At 40.6% G+C, this 21,617-nt stretch overlaps 1 protein-coding gene across 6 annotated transcripts in view; it reads right to left on the bottom strand.

The window, feature by feature from the left end:
- Window positions 1-18,974, bottom strand: part of ddr2a (discoidin domain receptor tyrosine kinase 2a) — a 31,458-nt gene extending 12,484 nt beyond the window's left edge. For all 6 annotated transcript variants that reach the window (XM_086283300.1, XM_086283299.1, XM_086283302.1 and 3 more), the window contains exons 1-2: window positions 18,837-18,974; window positions 5,099-5,212 (exon numbers count right to left, since the gene is read on the bottom strand). In XM_086283300.1, the coding sequence (XP_086139426.1) occupies window positions 5,099-5,180 (82 nt within the window). In that variant the 5' untranslated portion in view covers window positions 5,181-5,212; window positions 18,837-18,974. The remainder of the gene's footprint in view (window positions 1-5,098; window positions 5,213-18,836) is intronic.
- Between the last annotated feature and the right edge of the window lie 2,643 nt (window positions 18,975-21,617).

Here is a 21,617-nt window from a genome sequence, read left to right as displayed (position 1 = left end):
CATTCGGTGTTTCTGCCAGTGAAAACAGCACTGGTATCAAGCACATGAGGATTGAGTTATTCTATGCATGTGTGTGTGTGTGTGTGTGTGTGTGTGTGTGTGTGTGTGTGTGTGTGTGTGTGTGTGTGTGTGTGTGTGTGTGTGTGTGTGTGTGTGTGTCTATGGTCAGAGTGACTGGTGCCCCCACTGTGTGGTCAATAAAACCATTATGCCCATCGTTTCCTACATGGCCCTCCACCCCCTCAAGCTCCTTTCTTCCTCTCTCCCCTGTGTCCCATCCTGTGTGGTCCCTCCTTGCTCTCCTCTGACCATCTGAGTGGTTAAAAGAGATTAAAGTTAACAGCATGCTTTACAAAATCTTCATCTCATTAAGACTCAGTGAGCTAGAGGCTAACTGAGCGTGATCCAGCCAACATGGCATCTATTAACTTTTATACGCCTCTGAATGAATTAAGCGATTTATGGGTGTTTTCAGAGGCCAAAAAAGGGGCACTCTTGACAGGTTGGGAGAGATACTATGTTTGGCTCCTAGACTAATTCCACCTAATAGGATATGACCACCATGCAACCTGTTTTGAACCATGTATGAAAGAGTCTTTGAAAAATTTGATTTCTGCATGTGTGATAGCATCAGGTCGCAGCCTTTAGCTAGGTTGGAGGTGGAAGTTAAAGGGAGTCTGATCAAGTTCGCCTGGCCCCTTGTTTCACAAAAAAACCCTTTGAGAAGATGCCAGCAAGAGCTTGAGGTCCAAGGCCTCCTGTGTCCTCCTCTTGCTCTTTATGTCTCCCTGTTATTCTTTCTTCCTCTGATCCTAATCTCCTCCAAATATTTGCTTAATAGTCGAGATGGGGAGACGCCTTACGTTTTGGAAGTTGGAGCGCGCACAGATACACAAAAGAGCAAGAGTAGATGAAACCACAAACACGCATGAAAGCTTCGTTTTGGCAGTGACACGGTGAAGGAAGCACAAACAAAAACTCTTCCAGATGTCTACATTTACCTCCTCTGACCTCCTCTCATCTTGTCCTCACTAACCTTTGCTGCCCTCCTCACTCCATCCCGCATCATTTATCCCCTACTGTTTATATCCCTCCCCTCCTACAATTTCTCTCCATGCACCAGATCGCTGTGGCAATAAACAGACCACATCAACCAAAACCATCCTACTCGTCTCATGTTCCAAGTAAATTAGTGGTATCCTTAGATGCGTAATTACAAAACAATTTCAGGTGCTCGAACTGCACGAATGACAGCTGGAGTAAAGGGGAAAAAATAATCAAACCTCCTTCAAGATGAACTGCAGAGATGTGTAATACACGAATCCCAATCCAGTCAAAGAACTACACTGTTTGAAAACAAACGATGAATAGTAATCACTGGTTTCAGACTGACATGTAGCTGAAATCTGTCCTTTTGTGGCAGCTCAGTCCAGCTAGATTAGGGGGTTTGAGGTGGTTGGCGCTCCCGCACTTTTGAATGCCAGTAGAGTCTCGTTCGCACAGAGGTGAAGAGTGTAAACAGACACTGAGGTGGAGAGTGAGTGAGCAAAGCACAGCAGCTCTTGTTATTTACTTTAACTGTCTCTGCTATGAAACACACAGTCAAAAGTTAAGAGAATACTTTCAGTGACCATTTTGAGGTGAAATTGCCCAAGACGCAACGAATGAAACAGGAGCCATTATCAGACCCTTTAACCACATCCCAGAGAGAGTCAAAGCGAGAAAGAGGCGGGTTTCAGTACGCCCTGCCGGATGTGTGACCGCTCTTCCAAATGTTGGTTTTTGCTGTGTTTATTTATCTACCCGACCCACTCAGAGGTGACCCCCGGGGTGAGTTGTGGGGGCAGTCCAGTGTGTGCATTTGGATGTATGGACACATACCCCACTCCCCTTATGTGCACACCCACCACCACCATCACCACAACCCATCAGGCTTCACATTGAGCTGCGCTATCTAAAAATATCCCCCGTGAAAAAAGGTGGAAAAATACTTGCCTTGTGTGGTGGAGGAATAAAGAGAGAGAGCGATGAAGAAGCAATGGACCAAACCTCTCGCTCACCTCTTGATTTTTACCGCACCCTGCACTGAAAGGCAGACTTGTTCTTTAGCTTTTGCAGTTCAACCACTGACTGCACAGACACACACACACACACCACAGTCATGAAAGTTTATGTTCACATACCTGTCCCTTATGTGTCAGTCATGTTTTGGTTTCATTGCCTATAAATAAGCTGTCTGCTTTATTGTATCTCCGAGACCATGACCATGTAAACTTATAGCAGCCACTGTGGCCACAAATGGGAATTTACATGGTTATGGCTCAAGTCAGTCACCTAAGTCAGTTGCTTTAAAGCTGAATTAATCAATATTTCTATCAAAAAATTGCATGTGATATGAAAGGTTTGCTGTGCATACCATTTTAGCAGCTTCTGGGTCAATGGTGGGCAATTAATTTCCCCAAGGACACACATTAGAAACTGGGGCTTTAGTGGAAGTTTGCACCGGAAGGTTGCCGGTTCGAGCCCCGGCTTGGACAGTCTCGGTTGTTGTGTCCTTTGGCAAGTCACTTCACCCGTTGCCTACTGGTGGTGGTCAGAGGGCCCGGTGGCGTCAGTGTCCGGCAGCCTCTGTCAGTGCGCCCCAGGGTGGCTGTGGCTACAATCTGGCTTGCCATCACCAATATGTGTGTGAATGGGTGGATGACTGGATGTGTAAAGCACTTAGGGGTACTTAGGGACTAGTAAAGCGCTATACAAATACAGGCCATTTACCATTAGCATCCAGGCTGTAAATATAAACCATTAACCAAGTTATTTGACTATAAGCTTCTTGATATTTAGGTTGCAGCAGCAAATTTGCAAAGACTGGCATTTAATTAATTCCTCACCTCACATAATTTATATTCTTATTGTAGTGAAATTCACTTTTATAAGCTCTCAAATTCGACTGCATTCATTCATTCAAGACTTAAACATCCTCAAAAGAAGAAGCCCACACAATAATAGTACTGCCCAATATTTGGATGCTCTGCCCTGGCCTGTGCTCGTGTCCACACTTCCTCCCCGCCCTCCTCCTCTCTCCACAGTGAAATAAAGTTCGCCTACTCACGATTAAAATGGGAAAAACAGGGATGGTATAACTCCATTGCTTGGGAATTTTAAACAGGGGAAAGTTGGCATCACTCAGCATCTTAGCTCCACTAAATTCAGCAGTGAATATTTCCACACAGTGAAAAAACGACTCACTTCTCAATGCAGCACAAGTAAAGCATTAGACAGAATTATAGGTGGATATGTCCTGCTTCCGTTTATTACAGCAGGTTGAGATTTGAGTTTTTAGCGGAGGACAGTGACAGCGGATGTGAATGCTTTAAACAATGGTTTGGATCAGATTTTAAACGGGATCAAAGGTCTTAAATGGTGAACTTGTTGAACGCTGACAACGATCAGATACACAAACAGTCTTTTCCTTGACTTATAAGTGGTCAGATACTGGGAATTGCACACCCCACAGACACACACACACAAACACAGAAATGGTGGGGAGAAAGACAGAGCCTATTTCAATGGACTTTCCTGCTGTCAGAATGTCTGGTATGCATTAGCCACAGACTCCAGTGGGATAGCTGGATCACAGCATGCGTGTGCATGCGGGTATATGCATGCAAGCAGGCGCACAAACACGCACACATGCATTCACTCACTCACAAAAACAAGGAAAGAAGACAGACAAGAGGGAGAAGCTTTAACAGAGTCAAACACTCAACGTGTAATTGAGAAGATGTCTCATAAGACATGTTTGAAAGTTTTGGTACTGAATCCTGAAAAGGCTTTCACATATGGCTATATAGGTCAGAAATGCAGCTATTAATAACTACGTATGAGGAAATGCTTGAAAGTAACCACAGCATGCAGGCACTATTTTACTTATACTCCTTGACACCCTTTGATCTCAATTGCAACCAGGCTGAATTTATTCTGTTGTCTTTGGATTGATGAATAAATGAGTGCCAGAGTGAGTCAGGTTCAAATGTGCGTTTACCTGTGATGTGGTTGTGTAAGTATTTGTGTTTGCCTGTGCAGTTCAGTGGTGAGAATGAGAAAGAAACATGTAGAAAACAGCTGTTGTTTAAAAAAAGGAAAAAGAAAAGTTGTGTTTCTTAAAAAAATACTTTGGTTTGGTGGGTTTGAAAAATGTAATGTTTGTAGTTTTGTTTCAGCAGTGTCCATTTGAGAGAGCAGAAAACCCCCAGGCCTGTCATCATGACCTCATGTTTGCTTTTACTTTCATACTTTCTCAAAATAAAATTGGGTTTACGGTCTTAAAATGCTGCAGAACATCATGTAAGAAAGTTTTATTTTGAAAGTGGAAGTGGGGTGTAGAAAGGCTGGAGGATGTGGAAGTGATGGGGCACTTTTTTTTTCCACTGTTGTTTTTTTTTTTTTAACATTTCTTGGCAGAGCTGTCGGGATATAACCTGTAAACCCTGTTTTGAACTTTTCTGACAAAACCATTATTAATTACTGTTATTAGATCTGAAATACTGTGGCATATATGTCATTCATTATTCTTTCAACAATAAAGAAAACTGAACCTGATGACAGAAGCTTTGAAACTGAAATCATAAACAGTAGCCAGCTCGAGGTTTTTACTGGCAAATATCTGCTGCATTTCTACAATTTCAACAATAACTAGAAAGCTCTCTTTGGTTGCTTTTTGACTCAATCTTTGCCCATTAAATGTTGCTACCCCATTTCCTTGTAAAAAAAATTATTGGTCCCTTTTCATTGACATCACAAAAACCACACATACATTGAAGAGAGAGCTGGAGAAAGGCGTGCATGCTGGGATCAAAGAGGCCAAACCAGAAAGAGAGGACCACATGGCTCCCACAATGCAGCACTTATCCAGAATCTGAATCAGTTGCAGTCTGGACTGTTGGGCTGCAGCACTGAGTCCAAAAATCCCTACTCAAAACTCACAAAAGTGGTTTTATAGTATTCACAAACTCTTGAATATGACCTTATTACACCCTCAGACACCCAAGGACAGAAAAATGGGAGCTCAACACAGTACGTCATCTCATTTTGCACACACCTGGGTTGACCTGTGACGTGACGCCTCCTAACAAATAGACAAGGATGAGCAGGAGGAAGTGAATGTCCCACAGGTGCTTCATCCCAAACACGTGCAAAGAGACAGACTTCCAACCTGAAAGACAAGATGGAAACAGCGGGTTATGCAAACACCTGAAAGACAGTTTCATAAACTCGAGGATAAAACTGTGAACTCTTTGGTGCCTGCAGGATGACCAGATTACATTTTGTACTAACTCCTCCTGTATTCATGGGAACAAAAACATTTGTTTAGATATATAAGAGGAAAATGGCAGTTTAATTGGAAACATGTTTTTATTTCACTCAATAAAAAACACAATAACTGCCACCGAAAACTGGAATTTCCCTTTATTTAGAGCTTTATCGCTCTGTGAAAGAGCTATTAAAATCTAACTGTAGGGATGTTTAAATTTCAGCCAAAGAAGACAAAATAGTCTCAGTTAAAGTTGGGTTTTTTTATGATTTTACATAATGCACACTAATTATAGGAAGAAATGAGGAACGAATAAACGAAGGGACAAATTATGAAGCGAGGGGGAAAGAGACGTTGAGGCACTGAGTCACAGACATGACCTCAGCTGGAAGGCCGCACAGCCAACCAGCCGCCTCCAACTGACCAGTCCATCCAACAACAGAGAGAAACACCTAGTTTCAGCTAGTTTCTCACCAAATCCAATTCATAATCAGCCTTTATTTGTAGCACTTTTTAGATTACATTTACAAATGCTGTGACTGTGCAAATGTAAAAGTGCAAAAAGTGATGAAAGAGATCAGTGAAATGCCAGCGTGCTTGATCTTTTTAAAGGAGACTATTAAAACTCTGAACAGCTTCGCCAGCATTAGCAAAAGCTTCCACTTATGTTTCCGCACTAAATTTGCACATTCCTGATCACCGTGTGTCTGCTTGAAGAAATCAGAACTTAACACCTGAAGTCTAGTTTTGCTTTAACATTTTACAGCGTAGAATACTCTACACGCTGTTCAGCTGTTTGGTAGTAGAGGAAATCAATAAAGCAAGGTTATCTAAACTAAAACACACGTGATGCAAAGCAAAACTAAGAGAACATTGTGGGAATTTTCATAAAGAAACATCACAGTGAGTGTGTGTGTGTCTGTATCGAACATTTCCTGGTCTTCGTCTCGGGCCAAAAGCAACATATTCCTGACATTCTCCCACTGAAATAACAAAAGGAGCAGCAGTCTGGTCAATGAAACAGAGTTTCACCACAGTGCAGGCCTCTGTTCATTTTATTTCATGTTCAATCTGCTGTCATCTGTTTCAAGATTTGCTGAAACTTCAGTTTGTCCAAATCAAACATATATGCGGTACAGGATCTGTCCGCCTATAGATACGCCTGCACTGCAGCATGTGTTTCTAAACATTACCTGACTAAGACGCACACAGGAACAAGAAGTGCACTCAGATTGGACATTAAATGTGCAGGTAACGATAACAGGTAACGATAAGATAAATTCAAAGATAGTGAGCACTCCTCCTGTGTTTTTCATCCTTCATTCAGCTCTGTCACCTAAATCAAACAGTGTATTTTCAGTTTTGAGGATAAATGAGGAGTGTAAGGCAAGGCAAGTTTATTTATATAGCACAATTCAACAACAAGGTCATTCAAAGTGCTTTACAGAGACATTAAAAAACAAAAACAAATAAAAAGCATGATTTAAAATTGATTAAAAAAACAGTAGATAAAATCAGAACAGTTGATAAAATCAGTAGCTAAAATGTAAGTTTTGAAATTTAAGCTTAAAGTGTGGATTTGGTGTTTTATTCAAATGCTGCTGAGAACAGGTGAGTCTTCAACCTGGATTTAAATAAACTGAGTGTTTCAGCTGATGTGAGGCTTTCTGGGAGTTTGTTCCAGATATATGGAGCATAAAAGCTGAATGCAGCTTCTCCGTGTCTGGTTCTGACTCTGGGAACTGATAAAAAACCGGATCCAGATGACCTGAGGGATCTGGAAGGTTCATACTGGGTCAGGAGGTGTAATATAGCTTTGTAGCCCTGAGCTTACACTGTTTTTACAAGAAGTTTAGAATCGCGCCTTATGTTTAAGAACAAAATCCTATCAAAATGCTTGATTTAGCATTAGTTGTACATTAGTTATGAATTCTCTGATTGCTTGAGCACAGAGAACAGAGAGTCCACCCAGTGCATGTTGTGAAACTTATTACACCCTGACTTGCCTCTTTCATTGTACCTTCACAAATAATCTCATTGCTTTTTCTTACTGCTATTTCCTGCAGCTTCATGTTACGGCCATTTCCCACTGAGACGCTTTTGCTAAGCTTAATTCCTCTTGGCATTTCGTAGCTAATGAAACACAAACACCTGATGGCTTGCGTGTATGTGGCAGTCAAAAATGTGTTTACCATGTGCTGGAGAACATTTATGTAAAGACTGCCTGTATTGTATGTCCGGGAGGAGAACTGACTTTTGGTTATACATTTGGAGACTCTCAAAGGAGCATACCAGTGTGTTTGCGTGCAAACATACATTTCACATTACTGCTCACCAACTATCAGACAGTCTGGAGCGCTTTAGATCTAAACTTAAATATGTGGACTGACAAAACTGAGCACAGAGAGGCTGAATCCCCAGACCATGTCTCCTGTTGATAATTGGTGGTCCCCTGAGTTGTAATCAACAGATCAAAAGGCCAGCCTCTGAAACACCTCCAAAGCACTATCTCTAAAACTAATGATCAGATATACTTTCAGTAAGCGAGCAAAGCACGCTGTAATCACAGATGACTCCTGTGGATAAAGACAAACTTGAAAAACCTGCAGGTTTTACACAAATAAAGGCGGGGTACATTTGACAAACACAAAAAGTGAGTCTGAAATGTCTTTAAATGACAACAACACCAAGAAAAACATGTTTTAAATAATAGCTTTTTATTCTCTTGCCAAAAGTAAAATGTCTAGCTTTCATTTGTTTGTTGTATGGGGATGAGAGGCCCTTTAAGATGCTGGAATTTTGCATGTTCGCTCCATGTCTGCATGGGTTTTCTTCAAAAACATCCATGTTAGGTAAACTGATGATTCTAAATTGGCCCTGTGTGTGAATGTGAGCATGCATGGTTGTCTAGATCTCTGTGCTAACCTTTCAGAAGACTAATGACTGACACAGGGTGTACCTGTGCAAGTCATTTGTGTACCTAGGAGTACCTGATGTACCAAGGATAGACTCCAGTCCCACCACAACCCTGAATGGATAAGCAGAGGAAAATGTATGGCCTATTATTTATTAAAGTTTTTAACTTTTTCTCAGCTTTAAACATCATTTTTTAAGGTTTCCTCATATAAATATTCCAAAGTTTAATCAGTAACAGCTTCAAAACTGCAATTTGAAAATGAATACATTTGGACTCTGCTGCTCTGGAGAATTTAGGCAATAAATTTCCTTATCACTCAACTGAACTTCCCCTAAAACTCATTACATCTTTACTCTGCGAATGTGATACAACAAAAATGAAACACAAATAATCATATAACTGTTTAGTCAGTTATAAAAACCCCAGCTCTGTTTTTACAGCAGACGGATCCTAATTCCCGATTCACGGACCTTCAGAAAGTTAGAAAGTGTTGAACAACCACAGATCTCGACATAATTTACTTTAAGATTTAATTGCAGAGGTTTGGAAAGTGCTTAATATGGTAATAAAGACTACTGTGAAAGCTCAAATTGTAGTAAGAACACCGGGACTCGGCTCAGCAGCAGCCTGGATAAACTACGTATGTTGTGACAAAATCAAATCTAGAAGGCAAAAAAATGTAACTATAAAGTCTAATCTATAAAAATTAAACCCGTTTTTTAAGAGTTGTTTGCTTCCCCGGAATACAGCTACACAACTTCCAGGTGTGTTTTCCATACCTGTATTAATAAAACAGCTTTTATTCCCTGTTATAGTAACATCAGATCAGTCCACAGTGCTAAGAACCCAGCACAGGTCCACATTTCTGGAAAGTTCTCTCCGCTCTCCTCTTACAGGAACACGGCAGGAAAAACTTATTCATATCCTATCTCCGTTTCAAAAGGTATCCTTTCCAGGGATTTTTCCTTTGCACTTCCAAAGAAAAATTTCAGACTTTCATGTGAAAAAAATAAAGAAAAACAGAAAGTATCTCATTAAACTATTACTAAACCATGTAATATGATTAAAATATAATTGGTGAGTAATTTTAAAGTGTACTATTATTCATCATATTATGTATATTTAACATTTTCCATAAAGAGAAAATTAGCTGTCTCATTTCATGATGAAATACACAAGTAGCAATGGTGAAGTAAAAGACGGGGAAACTGGAGACCAGCTGCACAAACCCTTCAGAGGTGAATTTATTCTGATAGCTCCTGAGAGACACCACAGGAAAAAGTTAGGAGAGCTGGGTATACACAGACACCCCCACCTGTACATATGCAGAACAACCTCCAGGCCCTTTGTTATTCAGCCTGCTGGAGCACACACGGGATTCAAATTCTCTGAGGTGAAAATGGAAATAGTGTCCCCTTCCAGGTACGATATGTCTGCCATTTTCCTGCTAATTAAACAATCCTTCAACACTAGCAGGCAGAGTTTGGTTTGGATATCACTGGTCTGAGGTAAAGTCTGCTCTCTACTGTGACGATGGCGCCCAGGTAAACCGGGTCCAAATTTGGCCTGCATTTTTCACAACATGCAATCCAGTGTAAACAGCGAGACTGAGAACCACGGGAAGGGAGAAACGAGGTGAGGATGGAAGCACAAAAGAGGTGTTGGATGAAAAAGGGCTATGATTCCATAGAGGACATGTCAACTCATAAACGGAGCTCTGAGGAAGAAGGAAAGCAAGATGAATTATAACGAGCGTGTTTTACGGTTGTTGTCATGGTGTAGTTCTTAAAGTGATGTCCAGAGGCCTCGCTTTGGGATCGGTTATATGTAAAAGATGGATGTAGCCACCGTTACATCACCCATTAGTTAATGAAATCCTGTTATGAACTGTTAGGGTGATCATTTTTGCCAATTTGCTGCAATTTTGGTGTTGTAACCACACTGACGACTGAGAGGCGGGTCTGACTGGGAAACTGAGGGATAATGCACCTTGCCAAACACAAGGTGGACTCCACAAACAAAGGTGTGCTTTTGGATATACCCTTTTACCCTATTAGGGGCTGTTTTCTTAGGAAATTATTATTATGAAGTGTTAAACTTGTTAAAATGTTTTTAAGAAGGTCTAGGGCCATTTTTCTTAGATCTATAATCCAGTGTATTTTCTCAACATGGCCACAAAAAGGTAAGTTTAAGACACTTTCACACTTTTGGAAGGAACATACATCTTTGATATACAGTTTGTAGTCTGGTACTGTATTTCTGATCCTTCTTGCCTTATAACTTTCTCACTTTGAACATGACTTAGGCATATCCAAGTATCTGTGTGCCGCCTCACGTTTTAAATTCATAGACATGAGAGAGTCTACACCTCTGATCACCTATCTTTTAAGACAGCTAACCTTCAGGAAAGTCTATACCGGTGCAAGGCCCGCTCAAGGTTCACATTTCTGAAAATAAACTGCGGACACTTCCAAAAGCTTTCAGAAAAAGAACAAAAAATAAACCTGAGCAGAAAGTGTATAAAGCAATCAAAACAAAAGGCTTTAGAGTAGCAGGCATGACACATTTCAATGTGTCCGGGGAAACTTTCCTGTTACAAGTTATTCTGTAAAAGCATACAAATCTATAGTAAAAATATAGTCCAAAGAGGCCACAAAATTTAGGAAAAAAAGTCAAATATATGACTTCACCAGTTTATAATTGTCAAGAGTGACAAGATACATAACAGAGTGGTGAGTTTCACATCAGTTCCACCTTACCGAGCTGTATCTCCAGACTATAAGTTATAAATGCCGAGGCAATAGCTCAAAAGGAAAATTGGCCTCATTTACTGTATTCCAACTCCAAAAGTTTCCTTTTTCCCTGAGTGAAAATGTTTAGCCATCGGTGGGATGAAGAGTCCCTGAGGATGGCCTTTTTTCTGGTTTCATATGCTGCCATAGACATAACTATTTAGCATATAAAAAACAGAAAGCATGGAAATTTCTTCTTTTAAATACATCTGTGTGCCTCCCCTAGGACTGCAAACATCCATCCATCCATCCATTCGCTTCCGCTTATCCTTTTCAGGGGACTGTAAACATAATATGCTAAATGTCATAATGGAGTGCTCTATCTTCAGTCACAATATTAGGCAAGAACCCGATTTTCAGCTGAGGTTAAACTCATCTGTCATTATTAGTGTCATTTTGAAACTCTGATTGTTTATGAAGAAACTTGTTATAATTCCACATCATCAAGAGTTACATTTACATACATATTCCCCATGCAGGAAATCATGACCGCGAGGGGCCTCACCCTCAGGTCGGCTGAGACACAGGCTTACATGTTCAGCCCCTCATGGGTCGATAAGTTAGCCCTCCTGGTGAAAAGAATACTTTGACATGTTGGGAGACATGTTATTTTCCCTTCCTGCAAAGACTTAGATTAGACGATAAATACTTTTCTCCTATGTGTCTCTTTACAAAAAGCTGCTGTCAGCCACTGGTTATATTAGCTTAATCTAATCTAACTTGTTCTGTTTTTCTATTTGCATAGATGTCTTTATAAGTGTGAAAATTGGGTGCTAGCAGGCCAGAAAAAGGCTATTTGACTCCCCAGTCTTGAGTGTTTATCCTATGCTAAGCTAAGTAGATACTTGCAGTAAATTCCTACTGAGCTGTGCGTTCACATGTTCTCCAGGAGGATGAATTTCCAGAGTCAGAAGGTCATTCTTCTGACGTTGTGTTCAAGTGCTTTAAGTCAGAAAATGGAAATAACATGGATGCTACAATGAGAAACTGTTTCTTGCATATAATAAATAAAATAGTTTTACTTGAATTGTTTATGTATTCATTGATAATAAGCTTTCTAGCTAGTCTCAGACAGTGTAGATGGATGGCAAGTAATGTTACAATCTAATACAGTACTACAGATTAAATGATACTATAAAAGTGGTCTGCAATATGTGAATTTCCACGATTGACCAAAAGCTGCTATAGCCAACAAAACATTTCCTTTCATACTCCGCGTGTGCTTTTATGACGTCAAGAACTCGGCAAATCATGTGCAGAACTTGGAAAAGTTGTTGTTCCAACTTGAGGGGGTGTTTTGGTGAACTTTTTCCAGCCGGGAACCTTTTTTTTCCCGATTATTCCAACACCAAATGAATCCACAAAAGAGCTGGATGTCCTCAAAACAGATTCAAATGCAATACTTTAGCACCAATAATGAATTGTTATTTTCCTCTTGACTTACAATATAGTCCAGCATAACAGCTATTTATACATACTGTCTTACCAAGACTCAAATATGATAGAAAACGTGCTTTAAATGTTCCTGCTCGCACTGGGAGTTTTTGGGTTACTTTACATTTTACACAAAATCTTACATGCTAGAGGCTAGACCCCACTCAGGACAACATCTATGGCCAAAGCTATTCAGAGTTATTGCATGTTAGAACAGACATTATGTTTTTTAGAAATAATGACTTTCAGCCTCTGTGATAGGGCTCTAGCCTTTGATTGAAAACAGGTTGTTATAAACCAAGCGGTGATCAGCAGCAAGCAAAGTTTATTATCTAGCTGGAGCAGAACGTTCCTGAATGGAATAACTGTTTGCTCAAATTTCTGTTTCTGGGGTCGATATCAGGTCTCTCTTGGCTAGTTCAGGAAGTGGTGAAGGACAGATATTCCACTCAGAAACCCACAAGGCCGCAGAAAGAAACACACGCACAGCACACACATTTTTTAACCTGAAGGACGTCTTAAATACCTTTGAGGTAAACTGATGAGTCTGGACAATTCAGAAGAATAACTATTCAACCTAAATATTAAGGCAGTCTCACAGGCGCTCATGCACTGATTGCAAAGTCCTCCTGCAGAGCACTCACATTGCCAAAGAAAAAAAAATGCACAGGGATTTTATTTTGTTTTCCCAGGCTTTATATGTTTGTGTAAATAATTTAATTTGCTCGGGAGTAACGGGCAAAGCACACAGAGTAACACTGGTGCACCAGGGCCTGCAGCCTGGGAAAAACTGTAAAGTCAACACACAGGTTTACCTGGCTCTACTCCCTGCCTCTCTCACATACAAACACACAGCAGCATCAACATCTGAGGTTTTACAGGATCCCTCGCATGACAGGAAGCAGCCAGGCGAGGCTGGCACGGTTGAGAAAGACTGAGAATTTCACCATCCAGGCACCAAAAACTGTCCTGCCAATATCAGTGGCCAGACAGAAGAGGAGGGGGTGAAGGAAAGCACAAAGGCCTGAGGCTAGGGAGGCACTTAGAAAATTATATCTTCTGTTTTATAATCACAACGCTAAAACACAGGCCATAATTTCTGTCAAACTGTATGACTTCACGTTGATTAAAATATGAAATTTAACTACAGTGCTTTTAGAAAATAAAAATAACTGCATGACAGGTTAATTTCCAGGGTAAACACATTATAATGTCACTGCTCAATTCTCGCTTTTCCATTTGCTCATATTTTACTCTGCTTCCTAGATATCGCCCCTTGTCCCGACTGACTGCACAAAGGCTCTTGATTTAAGAAGCACAGGAAGGATGGAGCGTAATCTTATGCTAATACTAAGCCCACTAACATACGGCAAAGTGGCATGTCTTGATTTATGAGATGAATCGTTATCAGTTTGCCAAATCTGAACACATTTTAATGGCCACTAAATCATTTTGATCTTATGAATAAAACAATAAAACACATCTATTAGCTACCTTGTATTTTTAAACTGGGTTTTGTTGGAGACCTGGAATGTAATGGAGCCTGTCTTTAAAGCACTTCTATTGTTCAAATGGTATCAATAGTAGACTGAAGTCTGAAGCCCAAGATTTGGGCTCATAAGGATTACTTACACACATGCTGATCTCATTATCTATTATTAACTTTGGTCAGATTTAATATGAGTAAATACATAAGGCAGAAAATAAGAAAATGCTTAAAAGTCAACCATTATTTTTCTTATCTATTATTTTCCCCTCATTTTTGTTTTCTGTGTTAATGCCAGGAAACGTGGTAGAAAAATTATGAGCATGAGTACCAAATTGGTAATAAGATAATAAGAAGCACTTTTGCACCGAGAGCCACGCCCTGCATAGAGCACATGTACTAGTGTGAGTGTGTTTATGTGCACAGGTCTGATTGCTATTCAGTGCACCCGTATGCTATGCACCATAACCATCCACATGTGCTTTCTATTATATCCTCTTGTTTCTCCCTTAAGGCTGTAATATAGAATCACAGATATTTTATTTTTATGGAAAAGTATGGAATCCGAATTGTATTTCACAACCAGACCCAGGTGGAGCCATGTAAACACACAGCCGTAAAATCTTAGAATGAGGAGCAGGGACATGCATGGAAGAAGGCCCACACACACACACACACACACACACACACACACACAATTAAATTATTGTGACTGGAAAGGAAAAACGCCACGGAAAACAATCCTCTATTGTCCACATAAAATGTTGTGACATGTGGGGAGAAGTCCTTAGTTACATGCTTAAATGTGGGATATCTTACACCACATATGCAAATGTGACACGGCAGACTTTAAATGCTGCTCTGCGACACTGTGGATGAATACAAGATTCCGCTTCCTAAGCAATAGTTTTACAGTAACGTGAAACCCAAAGCTGAAAAGCAAAGGTCCTTCACTGCTTCACTGGTTGGAGACAACCTCTGCCGGATCTCTTCACATAAACAGTCTGTTTTTTGTTGCCTTCGTGTTGTTTATTTCCTTTAAAAAGCTGTGCAGGGGAAATATTATGTGTCACATCTTGTGTCGAGGCGTCTTTTTTGTTTTTTCTTTATTACTGAGTCACAAAGCTGCTTTATTTATTTATTTATTGTTATCCTGGAACAGCAGTCACAAAGCGCTGTAGAAGAAACACCATATCACACGCAGCTTTGTGACATGCTGTCATATTTCACTTTGTTTTAAGCTTCGCAGAAATTTCTCTATTTAAAAAAAGCCAGTAGTCAAACTCCACAGAGCTGGAGTAAGTGGTTCAAAGCATAAGGCAACCTGTCTTCGTACTGCTTGCTGACATGATGGCTTAAAGGCTGCGTAAGGCGGTTGTCCCACCAATACACTATGTAATAAAGCAAAGGGGTTTTTCTTTTACAGCATAACTGTGTACAACGCATTCAGCCAGGAGCACACCTGTTGGAGTACGCCAGCGATGGTGCCACTGGGGACTGAAACTTGCCTGAGGACACGAACTGTTCAAGCCAGTGTACAAGTGCTTGTAAAAAAAAGGCTGTAAAAATGGAGAAAGAATGTGAGAACCTGCAGGAGAGACTGAAGCGTCATTTTTAGCACCCTCAGGCTGACCGGGCACAGAGTTTTACCTGCAAACTCCACCAAAATATTTCGACAAAGGCACAAACTGTTCATTGTGAATATTGTGCAGCTACAGGCTGTGTTTGTTATGTAAGGAGAGTAGCCCAAAATCTATGAGTGGAGATCCAGTTTGATTGAATATGCAGGCCCTGAACTTTACAGCTACACTGTCAGATTGGAAAAACAGCATCTCACGCCAATTTCCATCTCCCCCGTTAAAGCAGAGCTCTATCCGCCACACGGCGCCCAGCTCAAGAGCACTTGTGCATTGAAGCCATTTGACTGTGGCAGTTGGGGCTGTCTTAAATTTAAACAGCACACTGACTCACAAATATCAGTGACTGCCACTGAAGTGAATAATATATAAAAAAAAAATACATTCACTGCCACCCACTTTCAAACTGAAAGCGCATTCTTGTCCAAAAGGTCACTAATTAAAACAGAATGATTTCAATAAATTCTTTTGTATTTTTTGTAACAGGATCAAATAAAAACAAGTCGACACAGCAGAGCAGATAGCAGTGGTTCCAGAAAAAAAGGCCGGCGTTGTCCATGCAGTGACAACTCAGCAGTGACAACTCATTCAAAGCCAAGACTGTCATTTGTACCCAGCAGCAGCAGGCTGCAGCGAGTCATGAGGTTTTTCTCATGTTGAGATATTGCCTCAGAGTGTCCCTGACACTCTGTAATTAGGGAAGGCATGAGAGAACTGAGGTGAAGAGATGGATGATGAGCATCAGACAAACAAACAAGAAAAGACTTCCACATGTAAACAGGAGAAAGAGGACAGCTGAGGACACGTGCAAACAGAAAGAGGAGGATTTCTGACTGCTTTGTGTTAATGAGCACCTCTAGCTTGGCTCCTTTATAATTACCTAGCTTTCATGATACACATCGAGAATAAGCTCTCTCTGGACAAAAGCAGCGAGCTTAATAATTATTCTACAGCGGAAATTAAATATATGTTTTCCATGACTGAAGACAAATCAACATATAGTTTTCAGAGAAACACCAATTAGACATACTCAGAAATAAGAAGGACAAAGGTAGACTTCTCTGGGTTACACGTTGCGTAATGCCCCTCAAAAGAAAGGTGATGATATGGGTGGTGGTTTGGGCAGGGTCGAAGTTCAAGCACATGTGGGATTACAAAGTCAACAGCGCAGTATTTTAGCCATGACGTTCCCTGAAATGGATCTATTTATGCCAAATTACAGCATGCACCTCAGCTAACGAGCGCACAGCTGGTTTTCTCCTGCCAGAGGCATTGATTTGAAAACACTTCCAATCAAACAAGGTCAGTGTCGGGTTACTGCTAAGCTAAGTAAGCACCGGGTGCCTCTAGTGCAGTGTTTTGAAAGTAGGGTTGAAATTACAACCTTTGCTGTGGTGGGTGATTTGGGTCTGTATGTGAGGATGTCAGTCAGCGTCAAAGCTCGAGACAGAAGGGTTGCTAATTGAAAGGGCGTGCAGGAGAAATGCATAATTCCTCCTGTTGCTTCTTTTATTCTCTCTATCTGGGTGTGCGCCTATATGCATCTGCACACAGCTGCTCATCAGATACTGACATATATGGAGAACAGAGTGATGGCATGTGCTTAAACCAACAGTCTGAGCAAGTAAAATATATGGGTCCACTCCCCTCTTGCATCAACCACAAGTGTTTCATATATTTCAACGTAATAGGAAATAACTTCTTTTAATTCTGCTTTGGCAAAGAACTCAATTATTATGATAAAGATGGTTTCCTATTAACACAATAACACGCCAAGCAGGGACACAACAAAGAGAGCTTAAAGGAAAAAGCCACACCCATATAGTCTTACACTGCAATAAATCCACAGTTTGTTGTAATCAGTACATTCCTGGACTTAATTTGCGGTGATGTTATGAAATCTGACTTATTGCTTTCTTTTGTCTGTTCCTACTCTATTACTTATTTGGTCCTCACAGAGAAAGTGTCTGATCTAATAGCAGAGATAGCATTTGCAATTACAGTCCTGCACAGAAGTCACAGCCTTGTGCCATCAACAGTGTCTCAGCAATCAGCTCTAATAAAATAGTGCATTTTTTTGTCAAATCACTTCAGATATTATGAAGCCACTGGGGTCAGCATCAGGTTTTTGCATTACTGGAATGAAAGTGCTTGTCCAGAAAAGAAATCCATCCCCATATTAGACCCAGACTACATACGCATACCTGAGTGTCAGCGTGACCTTCCTCTAACAATTATTCCATTGATCAGAGCCACCTCTCATGACTGTTCACCTCAGCTGGGCACCGTGGTTCAAATGTCAAAGCTCTGAGCTCATAGTCCATATCCTGCGCTCTTCAGCAAAGCACAAAAGCGACCTCTGTGTGAACATCTATTACCCACATACCGCAGGATGATACCTACATACCACCTACGTAACACCTACACCGAAGTACACACATCACCTCAGTGACACAAAGGCGTGTTTTTTTTTTTTAGAAAGCTGCAACTTCAAATTTCAACATTTCACCAGGTGACCACAGAGAGGATCTAAGCAGCATGAAATGAGTCAGTTGTTTTAGTTTTCCAAAACTTCCAGGCCACAAAAACACACACAAAATATGTGTGAGTTTGATGCACGGCAGCAGAAAAGAAGTCACATCATTTTTTCATTAGCTATGCCCGTAAAAATAATACGCACAGTCATTCCGCACAGAAGAGAGGGGTTTGTATGATGAAGTCAATACCGCAACATACTCCAAAATTATATTTAAGCCAGTCAACAGTAGACATGTGTGTTGTCTTAAAGTTACAGTAAGCACATAGAGAATAAAAAATACTCCACATCGGAAGATCTTAGCCTGCAAAGAGAAGTTTGCATTATATTCTTTCCTTCAATTTTAATTTCCATTAGAAATAAAAAGATTTTTAGGAGTGAAAAGAAGGAATTGGCCTCAATCACATTTGAAGTCAACCGCAGAAAAGCCAAACGGTAAGTAATAGCTTCTGTTGAAAACAGCTGCATCCACTGCAGAGCAGACAGGAGTCTGAATGCGGCACCGCATCGCTCTGTTCTGCTGTCCACTCTTCTCGTCTGCCATGCAAACAGAAGCTGCTTCAGTCACAAAAGTACACAGAAGTCTGGATCGCGTGTGCAAACGGGCCTCCCAAGAGGAAATAATTCAAGGAGAGAGCCAAGAAAGCTGATCAGTCTTAACAGTCCTAACATAGAGAATAAAAAGTTGTTGTTTTTTTAAAGTAAAAGAAATGAGTGACTTACTTCTAAGAAGGTTTTATTTTCATTTCAAACCATTTGTTCACTGATGGTTTTAGATTATTCCAGTGAGACGCAGGCGGCTGGATGTAACCCTCCAAACCTTGCTCTCTGTTGCTCGCTCACTCTCTGTCCGTCAGTTGCCTTCACCAGGACTCACTGGGCTGATGTAAGACACCCCTGCAAATAGGGGGGGGGGAAAAGAGGGAGAGAAGAGAAACAGAGTAAGAGAGAGAGAGAGCGAGAGAGGGAGGGAGGAAAAAAATCACATTCTGTGGATTCCTGGGAGTTTGCCAACGTCCCAGAATTCCACATGCCACACATAAGGTTTCAATTAAAGACACACACAAAAAATCCAAAGCTCAATCAAAAAGCTTTCTTCCTCCTGAAAGGAACCTTTCTTTTGACAGCTACAGGACGAAGCATAGAAGCAGCCATAACTGAAGGTAGTATTTGCGGTGGTGTTGCTGTCACTTGCTTTATGTCAAATTCATATAACTTATTGTTTCATCACTAACCTTAAAAACAAGCTTATTTAGGTTTAAAAACTGCAAAAGAAGCTACTCTTTTATTGAACTCAGTGGCACTAACGCAGCAGTTTGTCACAACCTCAATAGTCGAACCAGATCCATGAAAAGTGTGAGTCAGGTGTCAGAGAGAGGTCTACTTCTTATTACGTTGTACTCTGTGTGTTTTGCTGCTGATGTGGTCTGATCTACGACCTGATCTCTATAAAAACAATGAAGTTTTCATCTGTTAGACATGGTGACTAAGAGCTTTTCTTACTTAGTTACATGCAAAGCTGCTTGCTTTGCTGATGAGGAAGCCATATTGACCTGCAGGGAAGTGACACCAATGGCCAGTGGAAATTTATTGGAACCCTAGGATTTTACTTTTTACTTGCTTGGAGATGTTTTTTCTGCTGCTTTTGCAAGTGTTTTACCACAGCTCCCACTGTCCTACTCTGTATTCCCCAGTTTAATATTCTGTTTAGGCATTTGTCAAGTCTCTTAAAGCTTTCCAGTTCTTTCCGATGGCCTGTTGGGGCAACGACTGTAGTTACAAAGAGATTTCCAGTTGTGTAAAGGTGTATCTGATATCCCTGTGTTAGTGTTGTTTCTGAATCATCATAATTCATTTTGACCTTGGTTCAGTATCACAAGTGACCAATCACAGTGTTATGGTGTCATAGTTTTGCGATGTGGAAAAAAAACGTTGCCCATGTCCACTCAGGAAAACATCCAAGAAAAGGAGGGGTTTGGGTTGAGGGCTAACATGTGATCTTGGTTAGGGTTACGGGGCTATAGTTAGGATATCGTTGCAGTGTTAAACCTGGACAAACATTAGCTTTGATGATCCAGGAACAACACCAACATGGGGATATCAGATGGTGCGTTGGAAAACAGCCCTCATTAAATACCTCACTCATGAGTTTATGTACTCAGTCTCTTATTTTAAGTCATTAGGAAGAGAACATTAAATTCTTTTGTAAATTATTGTAAGTATTGGAGTCAGTTATTAGAGGATAAAGGAGGCTTTGGTCTTTGGCTCATGACTTTTACAGTCTGATATGCCAGCAAATAGGCCTTCGACAAGTTAACCCTAAAACGTTCTGTTTAAGTCACTTCTTTTTCTTCTTTCAGCTACTTCCTTTAGGGGTCCCCACAGAAGATCATCTGCCCCCATTTCACACTATCACTAACACTCTCCTGCCACACCAACACTCTGCATCTCCTCCTTCATTACATCATGAACACACTCTGTCTTCCATTTGCCAGGCAGCTCCAACTTCAACATCCTTTGTTCAGTATATCCACTATCCGTCCTCTGCACATGTCCAAACCATCTCAGTCTTGCCTCCAAACCGCTCAACCTGAGCTGTCCCTCTACTTCTAATCTTGTCCATCCTGGTCACTCCTAATGAAAGCTTTACATCAGGGGTGTCCACTCCAGTCCTCGAGAGCTACTATCCAGCAGCTTTTAGATGCATCCCTACTCCAACACAGCTGAATCAGATGGTTGGGTTACCTCTTCAGCATGCCATGAAGTTTGGCAAAGGCTTTGTAACAAGCCATTCATTTAATTCAGATGTGTCGGAACAAGGAACAAATCTTCGGCTCCTCACCTCCAGCTCTGCCTTGCATCTTTTTATCCGTTTTAAATATAAATATTAAATAAATAATTTTTTAAGTATTATTTATTTTTGTTTCATTTTAATAGCCATTAATGGTTCATTCATGATTTTTTAAAACTACTAAGTTTGACTGTGAATACTAATATTCATAGTTAAAATGTGATTTTTTTGAGCAAACTTTGAAGACTTGTAAATACTAGCATCATGAGCATGTTGTGCCCAGTAACAACGTCACATATCTGTTATCTGCTGAATATGGACTCTCAGTAGAACAGGTAAAGTGTATGAAATATGTTAAAGAATTAATGTACTGATTAAAATGCCATTAAAGAGTTTTTCAGCTTAGCTACAGGTCAGGCTGTCTTTCCATAGACGTTATAAGAGACCTTCTTTAGTCTTAACAGCGCCGTTATGGAGCGGGAGAGAAAGAAAGTGAGTCAGAAAGGAGCCACAAAGAAAAATGCCCTGAATAGCTGCAGCAGTGTTGCGTCCTCGGAGCCATCTTGAACATAAACCATCTGCTGGAAATGGTGATTCACAACACCAAAGAGCTATAATGCAAAAAACACACCTCGCAGACACCGGCGAGCAAAGATATGACAAAAAAACATGTTAACACCATTTGAATAATTAAACAGACACAAAGACATTGC

The sequence above is a fragment of the Aulonocara sp. 'chitande type north' Nkhata Bay genome, linkage group LG23 (assembly GCF_057382095.1).
Source record: "Aulonocara sp. 'chitande type north' Nkhata Bay isolate Kocher_YH1m ecotype deep benthic linkage group LG23, A_spYH_male_GT1.1, whole genome shotgun sequence".
Taxonomy (NCBI): domain Eukaryota; kingdom Metazoa; phylum Chordata; class Actinopteri; order Cichliformes; family Cichlidae; genus Aulonocara; species Aulonocara sp. 'chitande type north' Nkhata Bay.
The sequence above is the reverse complement of the archived record's forward strand: the minus strand, read 5'-3'. Positions and strand labels throughout refer to the sequence as shown.